Source organism: Ascaphus truei, chromosome 4 (genome assembly GCF_040206685.1).
Source record: "Ascaphus truei isolate aAscTru1 chromosome 4, aAscTru1.hap1, whole genome shotgun sequence".
Taxonomy (NCBI): Eukaryota; Metazoa; Chordata; class Amphibia; order Anura; family Ascaphidae; genus Ascaphus; species Ascaphus truei.
In genome coordinates, this window is record NC_134486.1 from 150,832,558 (window position 1) to 150,847,050 (window position 14,493).

At 42.7% G+C, this 14,493-nt stretch overlaps 1 protein-coding gene across 6 annotated transcripts in view; it reads left to right on the forward strand.

The window, feature by feature from the left end:
- The window catches only part of PPIL4 (peptidylprolyl isomerase like 4), a 168,382-nt gene extending 155,535 nt beyond the window's left edge, over positions 1 to 12,847 (forward strand). For 3 of the 6 annotated variants that reach the window (XM_075596684.1, XM_075596681.1, XM_075596679.1), the window contains 3 exons: positions 173 to 269; positions 7,161 to 7,292; positions 11,866 to 12,847. In XM_075596684.1, coding sequence (XP_075452799.1) covers positions 173 to 269; positions 7,161 to 7,292; positions 11,866 to 12,238 — 602 coding nt within the window. In that variant the 3' untranslated portion in view covers positions 12,239 to 12,847. Of the gene's footprint in view, positions 1 to 172; positions 270 to 7,160; positions 7,300 to 11,865 lie in introns of all 6 variants that reach the window. The other 3 variants (XM_075596680.1, XM_075596683.1, XM_075596682.1) reach the window with 3 other exon arrangements.
- Positions 12,848 to 14,493: the final 1,646 nt, after the last annotated feature.

The following is a 14,493-nucleotide window of genomic DNA, read 5'->3' on the forward strand; positions in this document are numbered from 1 at the left end:
GGTCGAAAAAAAGATCTATAACAAGGACACTTTCTCGCTTGTTTACCGTTTTCCTTGAATAACAAAAAGCTGTGGCTACTCTTGAAACCACAAAGTAATTGACCAGCAAAAATATTTAGTTGTTTGTGGCTTGTACCGATTATCTAAAATACTTGACTTTCTTGTTTTACAGGTGGGAAGTATACCAAGGAGGATTTCAAAGAGTATGAGAAGGAGGCGGATAAACACTCCAAACTTGCTCTAAAAGACAAAGTCAAACCTAAAGAAGAGTATCCTATTAAATATAGTAAATCCATTTATAGAGTGTTTGCACCATGGGGGCGTGTAAGGCCTCGTCCAGGCTGGCGCTGAGTGGATGGGCACGCTCACACTGGCAGCGATGAAATACATTGCGGCAATGTGTGTGGCCATCGTGAGCAAGCACCTGCGCCCGCTCGGCACTCAGAGCAAGCAAATTTGAATTTGCCACTCGCAAGCTTGTTACGTGAGCTGTTTGCCCAATGAGGGTGAACCAGCTCCGTGACGTCGTGGCCGCGCCCCCAGGCGAGCACGCGCCTAGCCGGCCACAAATAGCCGAGCAGGGCGCAGAGCACGGGCGCCGGCGCGCCCGTTCTCTGCCTGGCCGAGGCCTAGGACTGACCTTTTATGGATTAGGCGGGAATCAGGGGAAGGTAATTTTCTATAAATGTATATAGAGGGTTCTCGCACACGTATATTGTAAGATTAAATGGGATTAGTGTGTCATCACAATTGCATCAGATGGCAGGAACACATTCTTCAAGCAGCAATCCATTCGACTCCTTCTTTTTTTTACCATATATATTTCTTTAGCTTATTTGACATAAGGGGTCCCCCAAAGCTAAACCGTGACACTTTAAGCTATGCGGGACTCTCCAGTTCTTGCGTTATTTCAATTTGAAATTCCATTACAATCATTCTTCTCCAGAAGATCAATATGGCCACTGGGGTCAGCCGCACTCTGGCATCCAATAGAAAGCTGTGACATTGTGAGATTGACATTACAGCTTCCGATTGGGTGACCAATCCTTGCAAGGAAATCAGCACTCAGGGGTCCCTGAGGCCTTTAAATGACATGGTTTAACTCTGGGGCACCCACTAGTTCATGTAAGTATATAAAAATGCTACATTTTTTGGGGGAACTGCTGCTTTAAATCCCAGCACCACTATTCTATCTGAACCACATAAACTGCCAGGTTATCTATATACAATTAAAAAGTAAATTGCTTTCAATCTCTACTCCATTTTCCCAAACAAAACCAGCAAATATAAACAGGAGTAGAATCGGCCTATCACATGTTAGAATATACAAATGTAGTGAAAAAGTACCCAGTGCATAAATGGAGTTGTGTAAGGTGTCAGTTGTTTTCTCTTTGTTCCTATGGTACTGGATTGTAGTCATTCCTGAGAATACACTCATAGTAAATATTGATTTAAAGTGGATACCAGTCACATACAGCATATAAAATAGAAATTTGTTGACTGCTTTTTAGCTGGGTGTTATTCCTCATTATTATACATAAAAGTGACATTAAAATAGCTACTTTGTAACAATTTTATTTCAAAAGCCCTTTTCACAGAAACCCAGGGTAAGGAAGATAACATTTAATGATGACCTTATTAGCTGTGGTCAGTCAACTTTTTATTTCTGCTGGGGACAAAGCAAATAAAAATAAGTCTGCATTAGTGTCCATATGCTACCCTCTGCTTAAGATCAGTTTGTTAAAGAAAAATGTTAAATGAACAGACATAAACATCCTCTCTATACTTTCAAGGTACGTCTTGGAATGAATTTTACCTTTAACCTTTGAGGGTTATTCCAAAATTCAGGGGAGCGGAGATGAATGCCAAAAAAGAAAATAAATATAGTGTGATATGTAAACACAGTGAATATAAATAACAAGGGGGCTCCCAAATTCCTACTCACACTTTGAGCAGAAATAAGGAGCAATGTGCCAGCCTGTGACTAGTAAACGTCTCGGATCTGGATGGTGCAGGTAATCAATATTCAGCAGTCTCGGACAAGAAGAGAAGAAAGACCATGGTGCAGGTCAAAAAGAACAATTTATCAAACAAAAAGCTCAAAAATGGAGGCTTAGGCTGCGGTCCCAGTTAGCACGCGTGGGGGGGGGGGTGGGCGGGCGATGCGTGCACAGCGCTAATGGCGATCTGCGGTTCTCCAAGGAGAGAGAGAGATTGCAATGGGAGGGGGCGTGGTGGGAGTTTTGCGGGGGCATGGCCATGACCTCACGTGGCTGGTTCGCCCTCATTGGGTGAACAGCCGGCGGGGGCGTGGCCACACCTCCGTCGCCAGTTCTAAACTCAATTTCATTGAGTTAAAAAAAATCTTAAACTGCATAAACATGGTAAACTCGGCTCCGACAGCCATAGTAAAAACGAATAACTCCTTGTCTGACCCTTTCCCAATATCGAACGGAACCAGACAGGGGTGCCCACTGTCCCCCTTGTTTGCTTTGGCAATAGAACCATTAGCCTGCCAGATAAGAATGAACCCCAATATCACGGGTATCAATGTTGGACAGAAGGAATTTAAGATAGCTCTCTATGCGGATGACATACTACTGACGCTCTCGAATCCCCTTATCTCACTCCCCAACCTTTTCCAAGCTCGGCTCCCTTTCAGGATTCAAAATGAACCACTCTAAATCTATGGCTCTTGGCTTAAACCTTCCCAAGGATATGGTAAAATTACTTCAACTTAATTTTGACTTCAAGTGGAATCAGACCCACATTAAATATTATGGGGTTCAAATAACAAAAGATTACTCATCCCTATACAAAATAAACTTTAAACCTTTATTCGACCAAGTTGCAAAGGATTTGTCCACCTGGAATCCATACATTATCTCTTGGTTCGGAAGGATCGCCACTATTAAAATGAACATCTTACCTAGAATACTGTATCTCTTCCAAACTCTCCCAGTAAAGATTTGTCAGAAGGACCTAAATAACATTCAAAATAAAATTCTGAAATTTGTATGGCAAAATAGACGCCCTAGAGTCCGCAAAGATATCCTTTATAAATCTAAGTTAGAAGGAGGCTTAGCCCTTCCAAACCTACAAAAGTACTATAGAGCAGCACAACTAGGGCAACTAGTTAGTTGGCATTCAAACCCAACCGAAAAAAGATGGGTCGAACTAGAAGAACTGATCTGCTCCCCATTAGAAATGAAGACTCTCCTCTGGCTTAATAGAAAATCCAGATCAGCTGCGGTTTAAACAAACCCGGTGCTATCTTTCGCATGTAATCTTTGGGACTCCCTTAAAGTTAGGTTCCAACTTACGGGTACCCCATCCCTCATGCAACCTCTGTTTTCAGATCCCTCCCTCCCTTTTTACACTAATAACCAACAATCTAACCTTTGGGTCCAAAAAGGACTCCTAAGAGTTAATGATATTCTCATCAAAGGTAAAGTTCCTCCATTCACCTTGCTACAAACGAGCCACGACATTCCCTCCTCTGAATTTTTTTAGATTTCTCCAATCCATTTACAAGCCAAACCAACCACATGTGTTAACGCTATATGAAGACTGGTGTGTACGTCAGCCTCTTATGAAGGGCATTACTTCCAGACTATACCATAGTTTGACTCCCGTCAAAAATAGCCAAACTCCTGATAAATATATGGTGTCCTGGGAGGAGGAGTTAAATACCAATTTGGACCTTGATGTTTGGAAAGATGTTTGGGAAGCTGCCTCCAAAAATTCTTCCTGTGTGGTGATTAAGGAGAATATTTACAAGCTAATATATAGATGGTATATGACTCCTACCAGGTTGAACTCTTTTCTCCCAGGTGTCTCTCCTTTATACAAAAAACAAAACTGTGCGCTACTACCTAACTACCTATAAAGTTTAAATGTATAAATATATACAGTGCAGTGACTATACCATCAATTTAGTGATAAAAAATTTATAAAAAATTAAACCACAACTCCCACAGTGAGATAATTATACATTAAATAATAAGTGCCACATAACCGTGTTGGTGATAATGGCGTCTGCAGCTGTAAACGCAGGGGTGGCTCAGCACCCCACACACTAAGAGAATGGAAACAAAAGAAAACAGCGCACAACGCCAAATAGTGAAGCAAATTCAACAATATATTATAGAATTAAAAAGGGGGTAATATATCTGCGTACATGAAAAAAGTTGGTAAAAGGCATGTAGTGTGTATCACACTATTTACCACTCGGCAGCTGTTAGCTGTAGATTCAGGTGCTTGCTTCCCTCTGCTGCTGCAGCTCAGTTGATTCTGGGGCAGGACGTCAGTCTTTTCACTCCCAAGGGGATTTCCCTTCATGCAGCCAGGTTCAGCAGCTGGTACTGGGGCTCGGTGAAATCGCTCCTGCTTCCTGGCCGATATGAAGCTGCTCCTGTACCTCGGCAGTTGTATCCTCTGCACAGAGGTTAAAACGCAGCTTGCTGGGGTGCCCTCAGCGTGCCACGATGCCGCTCCGTCGCGGGACGCTGTGTAATGACGTCACTGTCTACACAGCAGTGGTGGATTCAATAGGGAAGTTTGAACAGTCTTACAAAGTCTCTCACAAGTGTCCAAAACAGCACACAGGATGAAATAAAAACAGGACAGGCCAATACATAGACAAAGGCCAATGTAAGCAGATATAAGGCAATAGAATGTTACATCCAACTAGTTTCGTAGAATTAACTACTTCAGGGAACTAGTTTCGTAGAATTAACTACTTCTTCAGGGAACTAGTTGGATGTAACATTCTATTGCCTTATATCTGCTTACATTGGCCTTTGTCTATGTATTGGCCTGTCCTGTTTTTATTTCATCCTGTGTGCTGTTTTGGACACTTGTGAGAGACTTTGTAAGACTGTTCAAACTTCCCTATTGAATCCACCACTGCTGTGTAGACAGTGACGTCATTACACAGCGTCCCGCGACGGAGCGGCATCGTGGCACGCTGAGGGCACCCCAGCAAGCTGCGTTTTAACCTCTGTGCAGAGGATACAACTGCCGAGGTACAGGAGCAGCTTCATATCGGCCAGGAAGCAGGAGCGATTTCACCGAGCCCCAGTACCAGCTGCTGAACCTGGCTGCATGAAGGGAAATCCCCTTGGGAGTGAAAAGACTGACGTCCTGCCCCAGAATCAACTGAGCTGCAGCAGCAGAGGGAAGCAAGCACCTGAATCTACAGCTAACAGCTGCCGAGTGGTAAACAGTGTGATACACACTACATGCCTTTTACCAACTTTTTTCATGTACGCAGATATATTACCCCCTTTTTAATTCTATAATATATTGTTGAATTTGCTTCACTATTTGGCGTTGTGCGCTGTTTTCTTTTGTTTCCAGTCTCTCCTTTATGTTGGCGTGGTTGTGGCGAAATGGGGAATATACTGCACATATTCTGGTCGTGTCCAAAAATTCAGCAAACATGGAGGGAAGTGTTTGCTTTAATACACAGGGTTTTGGGCATCATTGTCCCCCAGGACCCAATATATATAGTATTGGGAAAGCCAATGGCCAATTGTAACAAAAAAGAAATTAAAGTTATCTCCCAAATTCTAAATGCTACTAGATGCACCATCGCCAAAAACTCTAAACAACCGTCTTCCCCCATCCTTAAACCAAATCAATAACAAAATCTGTCATATAGTCTACATGGAAAAACTCACTGCCTACCTAACTGGTTCCACTTCACAATTCTCAGAGACATTGGCTCCTTGGTTTAGACATGCAGGTATATCCCCATATTTAGACTAGAGTATTCTAAACAGTGATTTATGATTTATGTTGTATTTAACCTGTTATTTAATATGTTACATGATTTCAAATGCTGTCCCCTTCCCCCCTTCCCATACTCTCCTCCCCTCCTAATGTGTAATCAGACTATTTGCAATATTGTACCGTTGTATTGTTCCCCTCCTTTTTTTTCTTTTTGTACCCCTCTTACTTTTGAAAAATGATTAATAAAAAATCTAAGTAATAAAAAAAAAAAAAAATCTGGCAGTACAGCGCGGCTGGACCTTCAGCGGGAAGGTGCGTACTGGGCCCAGCCGAGGTGTGCGCTGTGGCAGTTACTCGGACCGCAGCCTTACGTAAAGATAAGGAAGAAAGGCAGTGGTAATAAATGCAGCGTTGCCTAGTGAGTCGCGATCTCGCTGCTCCGTCTCACACGCTGGCAATGTCTTCCGCATCCGGGTCCTCGGCGTCACCTCCGGTCACTGCTTGAGACAGGAACACTCCTCCGAATGCCTCTGACTCTCAACACCTCCAAGCAGCGTCTCAAAGCCACGCTCAACGCGTTTCGACGTACTTAATGACGTCTTCCTCAGGAGTGGCTAATGATTACCATCTAATGGGTATATATACCCGCTACTCTTACCACAATTGGCCGAATAATAAAACAGTATAAGCCAATAAGTGGAAGTGATCTGTGTGTCAGTCAACAATCACATAATATGCGCTATACACCCTCTAAAAGGCGTAGTATACAAATTTTACCAATTGACCTATATACATAACAAATCTAATGAACAGAATTAGCTTAAATCTGACTTAATGTTAACAATAACTAACACATACACATTCTTTATAAATATAATAATAAAACAGATAAAAAATTCCAGCAAAATGGGTATGTTGCCCCCAAAACAACATAACCATATACCTGGATACCTAAAATATATCATATATTTTGACAATTGATGTTATCCTCATAAGTAGAACCACATACAAAAACGAGAAGAAACGATAGCCCCATGACGTACCCTGAACATGAGGGACGGCAATCTAGGGGTCCTACGATAACACCGGGTACGCCATGCATTGAATGCGCGTTTTTTAGGGTGAGGTCGCTTTTGAACGTGATCAGAAATTAAGTGGAGCATCGTCCCTTCCTGCAGGAACTGCCCTGCAGCCCACATGATACAAATGATCACATAGTTGAGTGGCAAAAGAACAGTGGCACTCCGGTGCTGTCGGTCTTCCTGTCCTCAAAAGGTGTTCCGGTAAGCATTTAATTTCCTTCAGCATCAGAGGTAAACGGACATGCTGATTTCTCATCCATTTTAATTTTGCCATTGTGTTCTGTAAAATAACCACACACATTAAGTTAATACTGAGGTCATTTCCTTAACCAATTTTGCTAGCAGCAAATACGATCTGGTGCTAGATGAAGACATGGAAGAATCAATCAGCAGCAGCAACCAGCGACACAAAAAACACAAAAAGGACAAAAAGCACCACTACTCTGATGAAGAAGACGAACGAAAAATGAAAAGGTCAAAGGTACTTTTACGTTTAACAGTGAAATATCTGCCATTGTGTAATTAATTAGAGCAGCATTTCCACAGGTTCACAAAAAAAATTGTGGAAATAATTTTGGAGACAAGTATAACCTGTAAATAGTATGAGTGACATGAGTAAATAGAAAAATTATGTATTTTGTTTTAAAGGGCCTTTGCCTCTTGCCTGTTTTTGTGTTTTTTGTTTTAATAAATGCGTCTCCTATCCTTGCCTATCGATCCATTCTACTGTGATTGATCGGTGAAGATCCTGCTTTCCAGGGCAGGCAATATGGCTGCATATTTCAAAAGAGGATGTGGTTGAGCTTCCTAAATAGTTGCTACAGCAACCCAGGAACCTCAATACATTAAAGCCTCTTTAAAAAGGGAATGAAGAGTGGAGAAGAAAAAGTAGGATTTTGAATGAAAATACGGCTTTAAGTATAAACAAAGCAAACTAAAAATATAATTAAAGCACATTGTAAAAGGTGGTATGCATGCAGATATATATCTTTATACATGCAAGTCCTATTTGCATTATAATGGTGCACTGTCATTAATTTACAAACACGTTAATCACATGTATCCTGTAATAAAATGTTTGATATTTGTATCTGCATATAGAGTGTACCACTTATATGGTACTTTCTGGGCCATGTATAACTAATTATAGGCTAAAACTGGTAAATTCCAGGCATTATTGAAATCCCTGCTCTCTGATTGGATAATGCCTGGAATTTTAACCAATCAGTAATGGCCCGGAATTTTTTGGCACCCTGCCAAGTTTTTCAGCCAATCAGCTTTCAGTTTTCATTCACAAAGAGTGAAATTTATTCTTAGACAGGGGAGGTGATTCCACAGAAGGCAGCAGCAAGGCACTGACTCCTCCCCCACCCTGCCTGCATAGAGCGCCGCACAGGAGAGTGAGGGGAAAGGTTTGTGCATCTGCTGTGTGTTTTCTGGGTGTAAAGGGGCCAGTAGATTGCTGTATTAGTGTTGGTGGGTGTAGAGTGTAGAGGGGGCAGCAGAATCGTGTGTGTCTATCTGTCTGTCTGTCTGTCTGTCTGTCTGTCTGTCTGTCTGCAGTGTGTGTTTTGTGGATGTAGAGCTGCAGAGTCTGTTGGTTTGTGTGTGTTTTGTAGGTGTAGAGGAGGGGCTGCAGTATGTGTGTTTGGGTGGAGGAGGGGTGTAGAGTTTTTTGTGTGTGTCTGCAGTGTTTGGCTTTACATGGGGGCTGCAGTGGGTGTAGAAGGGGGTTGCTGCTTGTATATTTTATGGATGTAGAGGGGGCATCGGTCTGTTTTGTTGGTTTGTGTGTGCAGTGTGTTTTGTGGGTGTAGAGGGGGGCAGAAGTGTGTGTGTGTCAGTAGATGGTGGAGGAGGGCTGCAGAGTGTGTTTTTGATGGTGCAGTGTTTCTGTGTTTTGTGTGGGTGTGGAGGGGGGGCTGCTGTGTGTGTTTTTTGAGTGTAGAGGGTGGAAGAGGGCTGCAGTGTGTTTTGTGGGTGAGGAGGGGGGCTGCACAGTGTGTAGGCGGGACTGCATAGTGTATTTGTGTATATAGAGGGGGGGTTGCAGTGTGGGTGTGTGTGGGTGGGGGGGGGGGTCTGTGGGTATGGAAATTTCCTTTTAAATAACTTGCAGTAAAAGCATAAGAATGTAAACAATCATGCTGGTAAATATCAATATGACTATAAAAATGTATCTTTTTTTATGAAAAATTAAAAATAAGCCTACATTTAGCCTATAATAGTAATAATCCCCTCAGAACAGGGCATTACTGGCCAGTAATGCCCTGGCTGTGTTTAAAGTCCCTCGACTTCGCCTCGGGCCTTCAACTCTTCCAGGCAGGGCATTATTGGCCAGTAATGCCCTGTTCTGAGGGAATTATTACTTATGTATAAGGTGACCTTGTTTTCCTAATAAATGAGCCAAAGAAGAGAGAAAGCTACCCTGAACACACTATCCATTGTTCTGTGCATATAAAATATCTCTTAGGAAGTGTCCTATAAATAATTAAAGTTACCATCTCCCTTGACAATTTTCATGGGTGTATGTAACAATGATAATTGTATGCAATGTCTTTATACATAATGTATAACCCTGTTCACTTAATGTAACTATGCATTTGTAACCATGTATTTGTCATCATAACTCTGCGCCCAGGACATACTTGAACGAGAGGTAACTCTCAATCTATTACTTCCTGGTAAAACATTTTATAAATTAATACAATTTCTGTTTATAACATTTCACAGCTACTTTTATGTAGAAAATAAACTTTAATGTTATGTGGGACTTGTGCTTAAGGACATCTGATTTTCTGTCATTGTTTTTGTTCCATAAAAATATCGGCTATAAAAATGCTTGCTCCAGAGAAAAGAGCACATAGTAGAGAAACACACACACTACATAATACTTCCATTTGAGACTAGATAAGAGATCATACCCAAATAAAATAAAATGCTGCAGATATGTTGGCAAAGTAATTTTTGATTAGTCACAATGCTTGCCATACTGTACTTAAAAGACCCTGTAAAAATATTTTGCTGCAAAATAGAAGTACACGTAAAATGCCTCTAAGGCCACGTTTATAGTTTGTGCGTCGCGAACTAAAGGCCTTACCTCTATGAGGCAGGCCATAGAACTCGTGCACGGGTGCTGGAGCCGACTGCGCACGCGATTCTCCAGCAGACTTTCAATTTTGTATTTGCTGGGCGACGGCCATGTCACATGTGCGGTTTAGCAACCTGCTCACGTGACGTCGCGTGCCACGCCTCCCCGCTGTGCAACCACTATACACAAAAATCGCGTAAGCGATAGGTGTGCGTGACATCGCACGAACTGACTATTAACAAAACCTAATGTTGTTGGATCTATTTTAATCTATATCTATAAAAATGAAAACGTTGTTTGTTTGCTGAAAACGTTGTATATTTGCTGTGCTTATGGGCAATCTGATTGGTCCGTTGGTCTGTCACTCACCCTCTGGCCAATCTGATTGGTCCGTGGCCCCGCCCCCGCACGCCTCATTGGCCTGCGTGGTTCGCTGACCTCACAAACCCAAATGCCATACTCAGAACAATCACTGCCTCACCACCTGCTTTCACCTTCCCTGCGGACTAGACACAACCTCAGATGCCATGTGCTCCCCCCAACACCACCACCCCCCACTAAACCCCCATGCTCTCGCCCCCCCCCCCCCCTTCACCAACACCGCCCGGTGCAGTCACCCGCCAGCACACAATACACCGTCCGGTCACACACCCCCCCTCACGCACACCCTCTGCTGCTGACACCCAAATGCCACCCCCACCCCACAAACAACTGCCACCCCTCACCCCTACCGTACACCCTCCAGTGCCACGATACTTACACTCTCACCCGCAGCTCACATCCACGCCGGCTCCCCCCCTCACCCGCAGCTCTCACCACCTGCGGGCCCCGTTTTCTTTCCCCTCAGCGGGGACGCCGGGAGCGCCGGGGAGGGGGGGTGGAAGGAGCGCAAGCCGCTTCTCCTCACCACCCGCAGGCCCTGTTCTCTCTCCCCTCACCGGGGATCGCCGGGGAGGGGTGGAGAGAGGGGACACGCGCAGGGACAAGGGGGAGGGAGATAAACACCGTGTGGGGGGGGGAGGGAAAGCACCGGGGACAGGGGGGGGGGCAACCGATCGCCTGGGATGGGGGGGGACTCACCCCCCCACCTAACCACCCCCCACCACCCAAGATTCACCCCCCCCACACCCAAGATTCACTCCCCCCACCCAAGATTCATAACCCCCACCCACCCACCCAAGATTCACCCACCCACCCAAGATTCACCCACCCAAGATTCACCCACATTGATTTCACCCACCCAAGATTCACCCCCCCCCACCCAAGATTCAACCCAAGATTCACCCCCCCCCCCACCCAAGATTCAACCCAAGATTCCCCCACCCACCCAAGATTCACCCCCAAACCACACACACCCAAGATTCACCTTCCCCTAACACTCGACTAGCATCCTTTCTATCCACCTTAAGACACTTGCTTAACAAAGCATATGAGTAGCTCCACAGCTAATATTATACATACATACATACATAAAGCTTGGCCCCTTGCAGACGCACTTACCAGAATGCCCTCCTACTGTCTCTGTACGTCCTTCCTACCTACCAATTAGATTGTAAGCTCTTCGGAGCAGGGACTCCTCTTCCTGAATGGTAATTTTTAAGTCTGAAGCACTTATTCCCATGATCTGTTATTTGTATTATTTGTTATTTACATGATTGTCGTGTATTACTACTGTGAAGCACTATGTACATTAATGGCGCTATAGAACTAAAGACATACATACATATATACATGTTAACGAAAATTTATCATCTCATATTGTACATTGAGCAACAGCGTATTGCAGGCCTCTTTGTAAATTAAGGAGTTAAAGTATGTATCCTGGCTTTTAACAAATAAAATAAGGACTTAACCTCTATTACTTATGGTTCATAAATGCTTGGGAAGACTTATAGGCCTCTTAATAAAATATCTGGATAATTTTTCTGCCTTTCTCATTTCCTTTTCCTCTTGCAGGACTCTGAGAAGGACGTCCGCCACCGGAGACACGAGGAAGACTACTGTCGAGAGAAGAGAAGGAGCGAGAAGAAAGAGCCCCGGCAAAGCCGCAGCCGTTCAAGAGAACGTAGCAGCTATTACAGCTCCAAACAGAAGTACAGAGAGGAACCAAGGGAGAGAGAGCGAGAGAGAAAGAGAGACAGGAGCCCAAATCAATACAAGGAGCGGCCTAAATACAGAGAGAGAGACTAAACCGAGGACAAAATGTTTCGACAAACCCCCATTGACCATGAACATTCTGGTGGATATGTATCAAAATGTTATAATTTGCTCCAAAACGCACAGCAACAATTTGTATCAATTTGAGCTAGTGACTTGTAAATATGAGTAATTTTGCCTTTTATGTTTTTGGCGGGAAATCATTTAGCAGCAGAGGTTACCACTACACTACCTTAGAACTAGCTGATTTCTTTCATGCAAAGAGGTAAAATGCACCAGAATAGATGCACATGTTGATCCAGCTCAATGTAAATTGCTCTATCTCTATCCAATATCCACACCCCAAATCACTCGGTGAAGCAAAATTGTTGTAAAATTACACATTGATGCATGATGCAGAATCAAAATGATGCAATTTGTGCCTGATTTTTTTGGAGCAACGCTCCAGTTTGAGACACTTGATACATATCCTCCTCTGTGTTTTAGAGTAATGTGGATTATGACTTAACACCTTTTTTTCTTTTTGAAAATACAGTCCTAAAGCGGCAACTTTTGCTACTTGGTTGTTGTTGTTGTTATTTTAGTTTTTTTTGTGATAGTCACAACGTTCTATTGCTGACTGGTGGCAATGTGTATATATTTTTTTCTTAACTTGTTTCACTGGCAAAAAAAGCCTAATAACCCGGGGACTGAAGATTCCTTCTGGCGACTCCCCCTGGTTCAGATAAGTGAGAAATAAAATGAAACGGAGGAAAGGGAAATAAATGCTTGAAAGACAAAATTGGTGCTCTCAAATTTCCGAATGTTCATTCGTGTAAAACCCATTCTTGCTGCTGTTAAACCAGGTTGCAGTGTTTGACTTTCTCTTCTTTTTTCTTCTTATTGAAGCTTCTAGGCCAGGGGTGGCCAACTACAGTCCTCAATGGCCACCAACAGGTCAGGTATTGGGGATATCCTTGCTTCAGCGCAGGTGGTGCAGTCATTCTGTTTGAGCCACCTGTGCTGAAGCAGGGATATCCTTAAAACCTGGCCATGGCCCTTGAGGCCTAGAGTTGGCCACCCCTGTTCTAGCATAAAAGCGTCAGACCTGTCAAATGGGGAAAAAGTACATGGTTCCATGTACTTTTGTGGGAGGGGGGGTTTAATTGACAGGAGATCTGTGGATCAGAAAACGATTGGCCTTACTACATACTTGGGTCAATGTTGCTACTACTGTATGAGCTGTAAATGTTTTTACTGAAAAAAGAATCATATCTAGTTTGGGAGGGAACGTATTTATTTTTTTAAATATACCTCAAGTGAATTTGGTTTCTTCAATGATAATGCATAGTACCCCTCTATACACTTAAAATCAATTCTGCTAGAAGTTTTTTTTTAAAAAGAAGTTTGGTTTTGGGATATTATGTTTGTTTGTTTTGTTTGTTTCAAAAGGCCAAAATCCTGTAGTTATGTGTCCACATAGAGTAGCAACCCTTCTTGCTTATACTATAAAATTCATGCAGACTTCAGTGTCTTATCCTGAGATTCTCCGTCGACTTTTTAAAATCCAGTGACGTTACGAAGTAAATTGGTTTTGGGGACATATATTGAACCATAAATCAAGCAATCTTGTTTTTAATTTCCCCCCTTGTTACTCGTCCCTAAGGATGTTGTATAGCATGGTTAAGCATTGGTCAAGGCATCTAATAAAAAGGCAGGTGCCTGATTTACAAGCCCTACATTTATTAATCCTTGTGACACAGCTCTTTTGGACTGTATTTTGGAAATGTTCATGCTGTGAAATTAGGAAGGGAGGCATTCATAAATCACTGTTTCAAAATAAATGGAATTAAATTTGTAACTAAAAAGTAACAGTTCTGAATGTGAAAATAAAAAGGTTGTGGTATAGCACTTTGACCATTGTGGTGAAGAAATCTACACACAAACAGGCAGTGGAACTGCAGCTTTATAATGCATGTTTAATACAGCAGTGCCATACATGGGTAAATTACTTTGAGGTGGGAGGGTAAGACGCTCTAAAGGCTGTTTTCGGCAAAAGATTTCTGTTGAAGTCTGGGGATTTTTGCCCCTAATTTCCAGAATGGTTACTACAAAATAAGGCTCGTATGCCCAGATACATCAAGCAGTAGTAAGAAAAACTGGAGTCATCTCTAAAATTTTAATTTTTTGGTCAACTTGCATGCATTTTGGGGCAAAAATTTTAGCAAGCCGTAGTACACTACTTTTGACATTGCTACTTAAAATCAGGCTTTCTTGTGATATTAACCAAAATCAAAGTACATCAGTCCTTAGAATAAATAAGTGATGATAGTGCAAATCAGTGAAAAATAATTTACTAATAAGTGAAAAACCAAATAAGTAATATAACCTCCTTTAAGGTTCTGAGGTGCTGTTCCATCAAAGAGACCTTACACGTGGTCTTTCAGC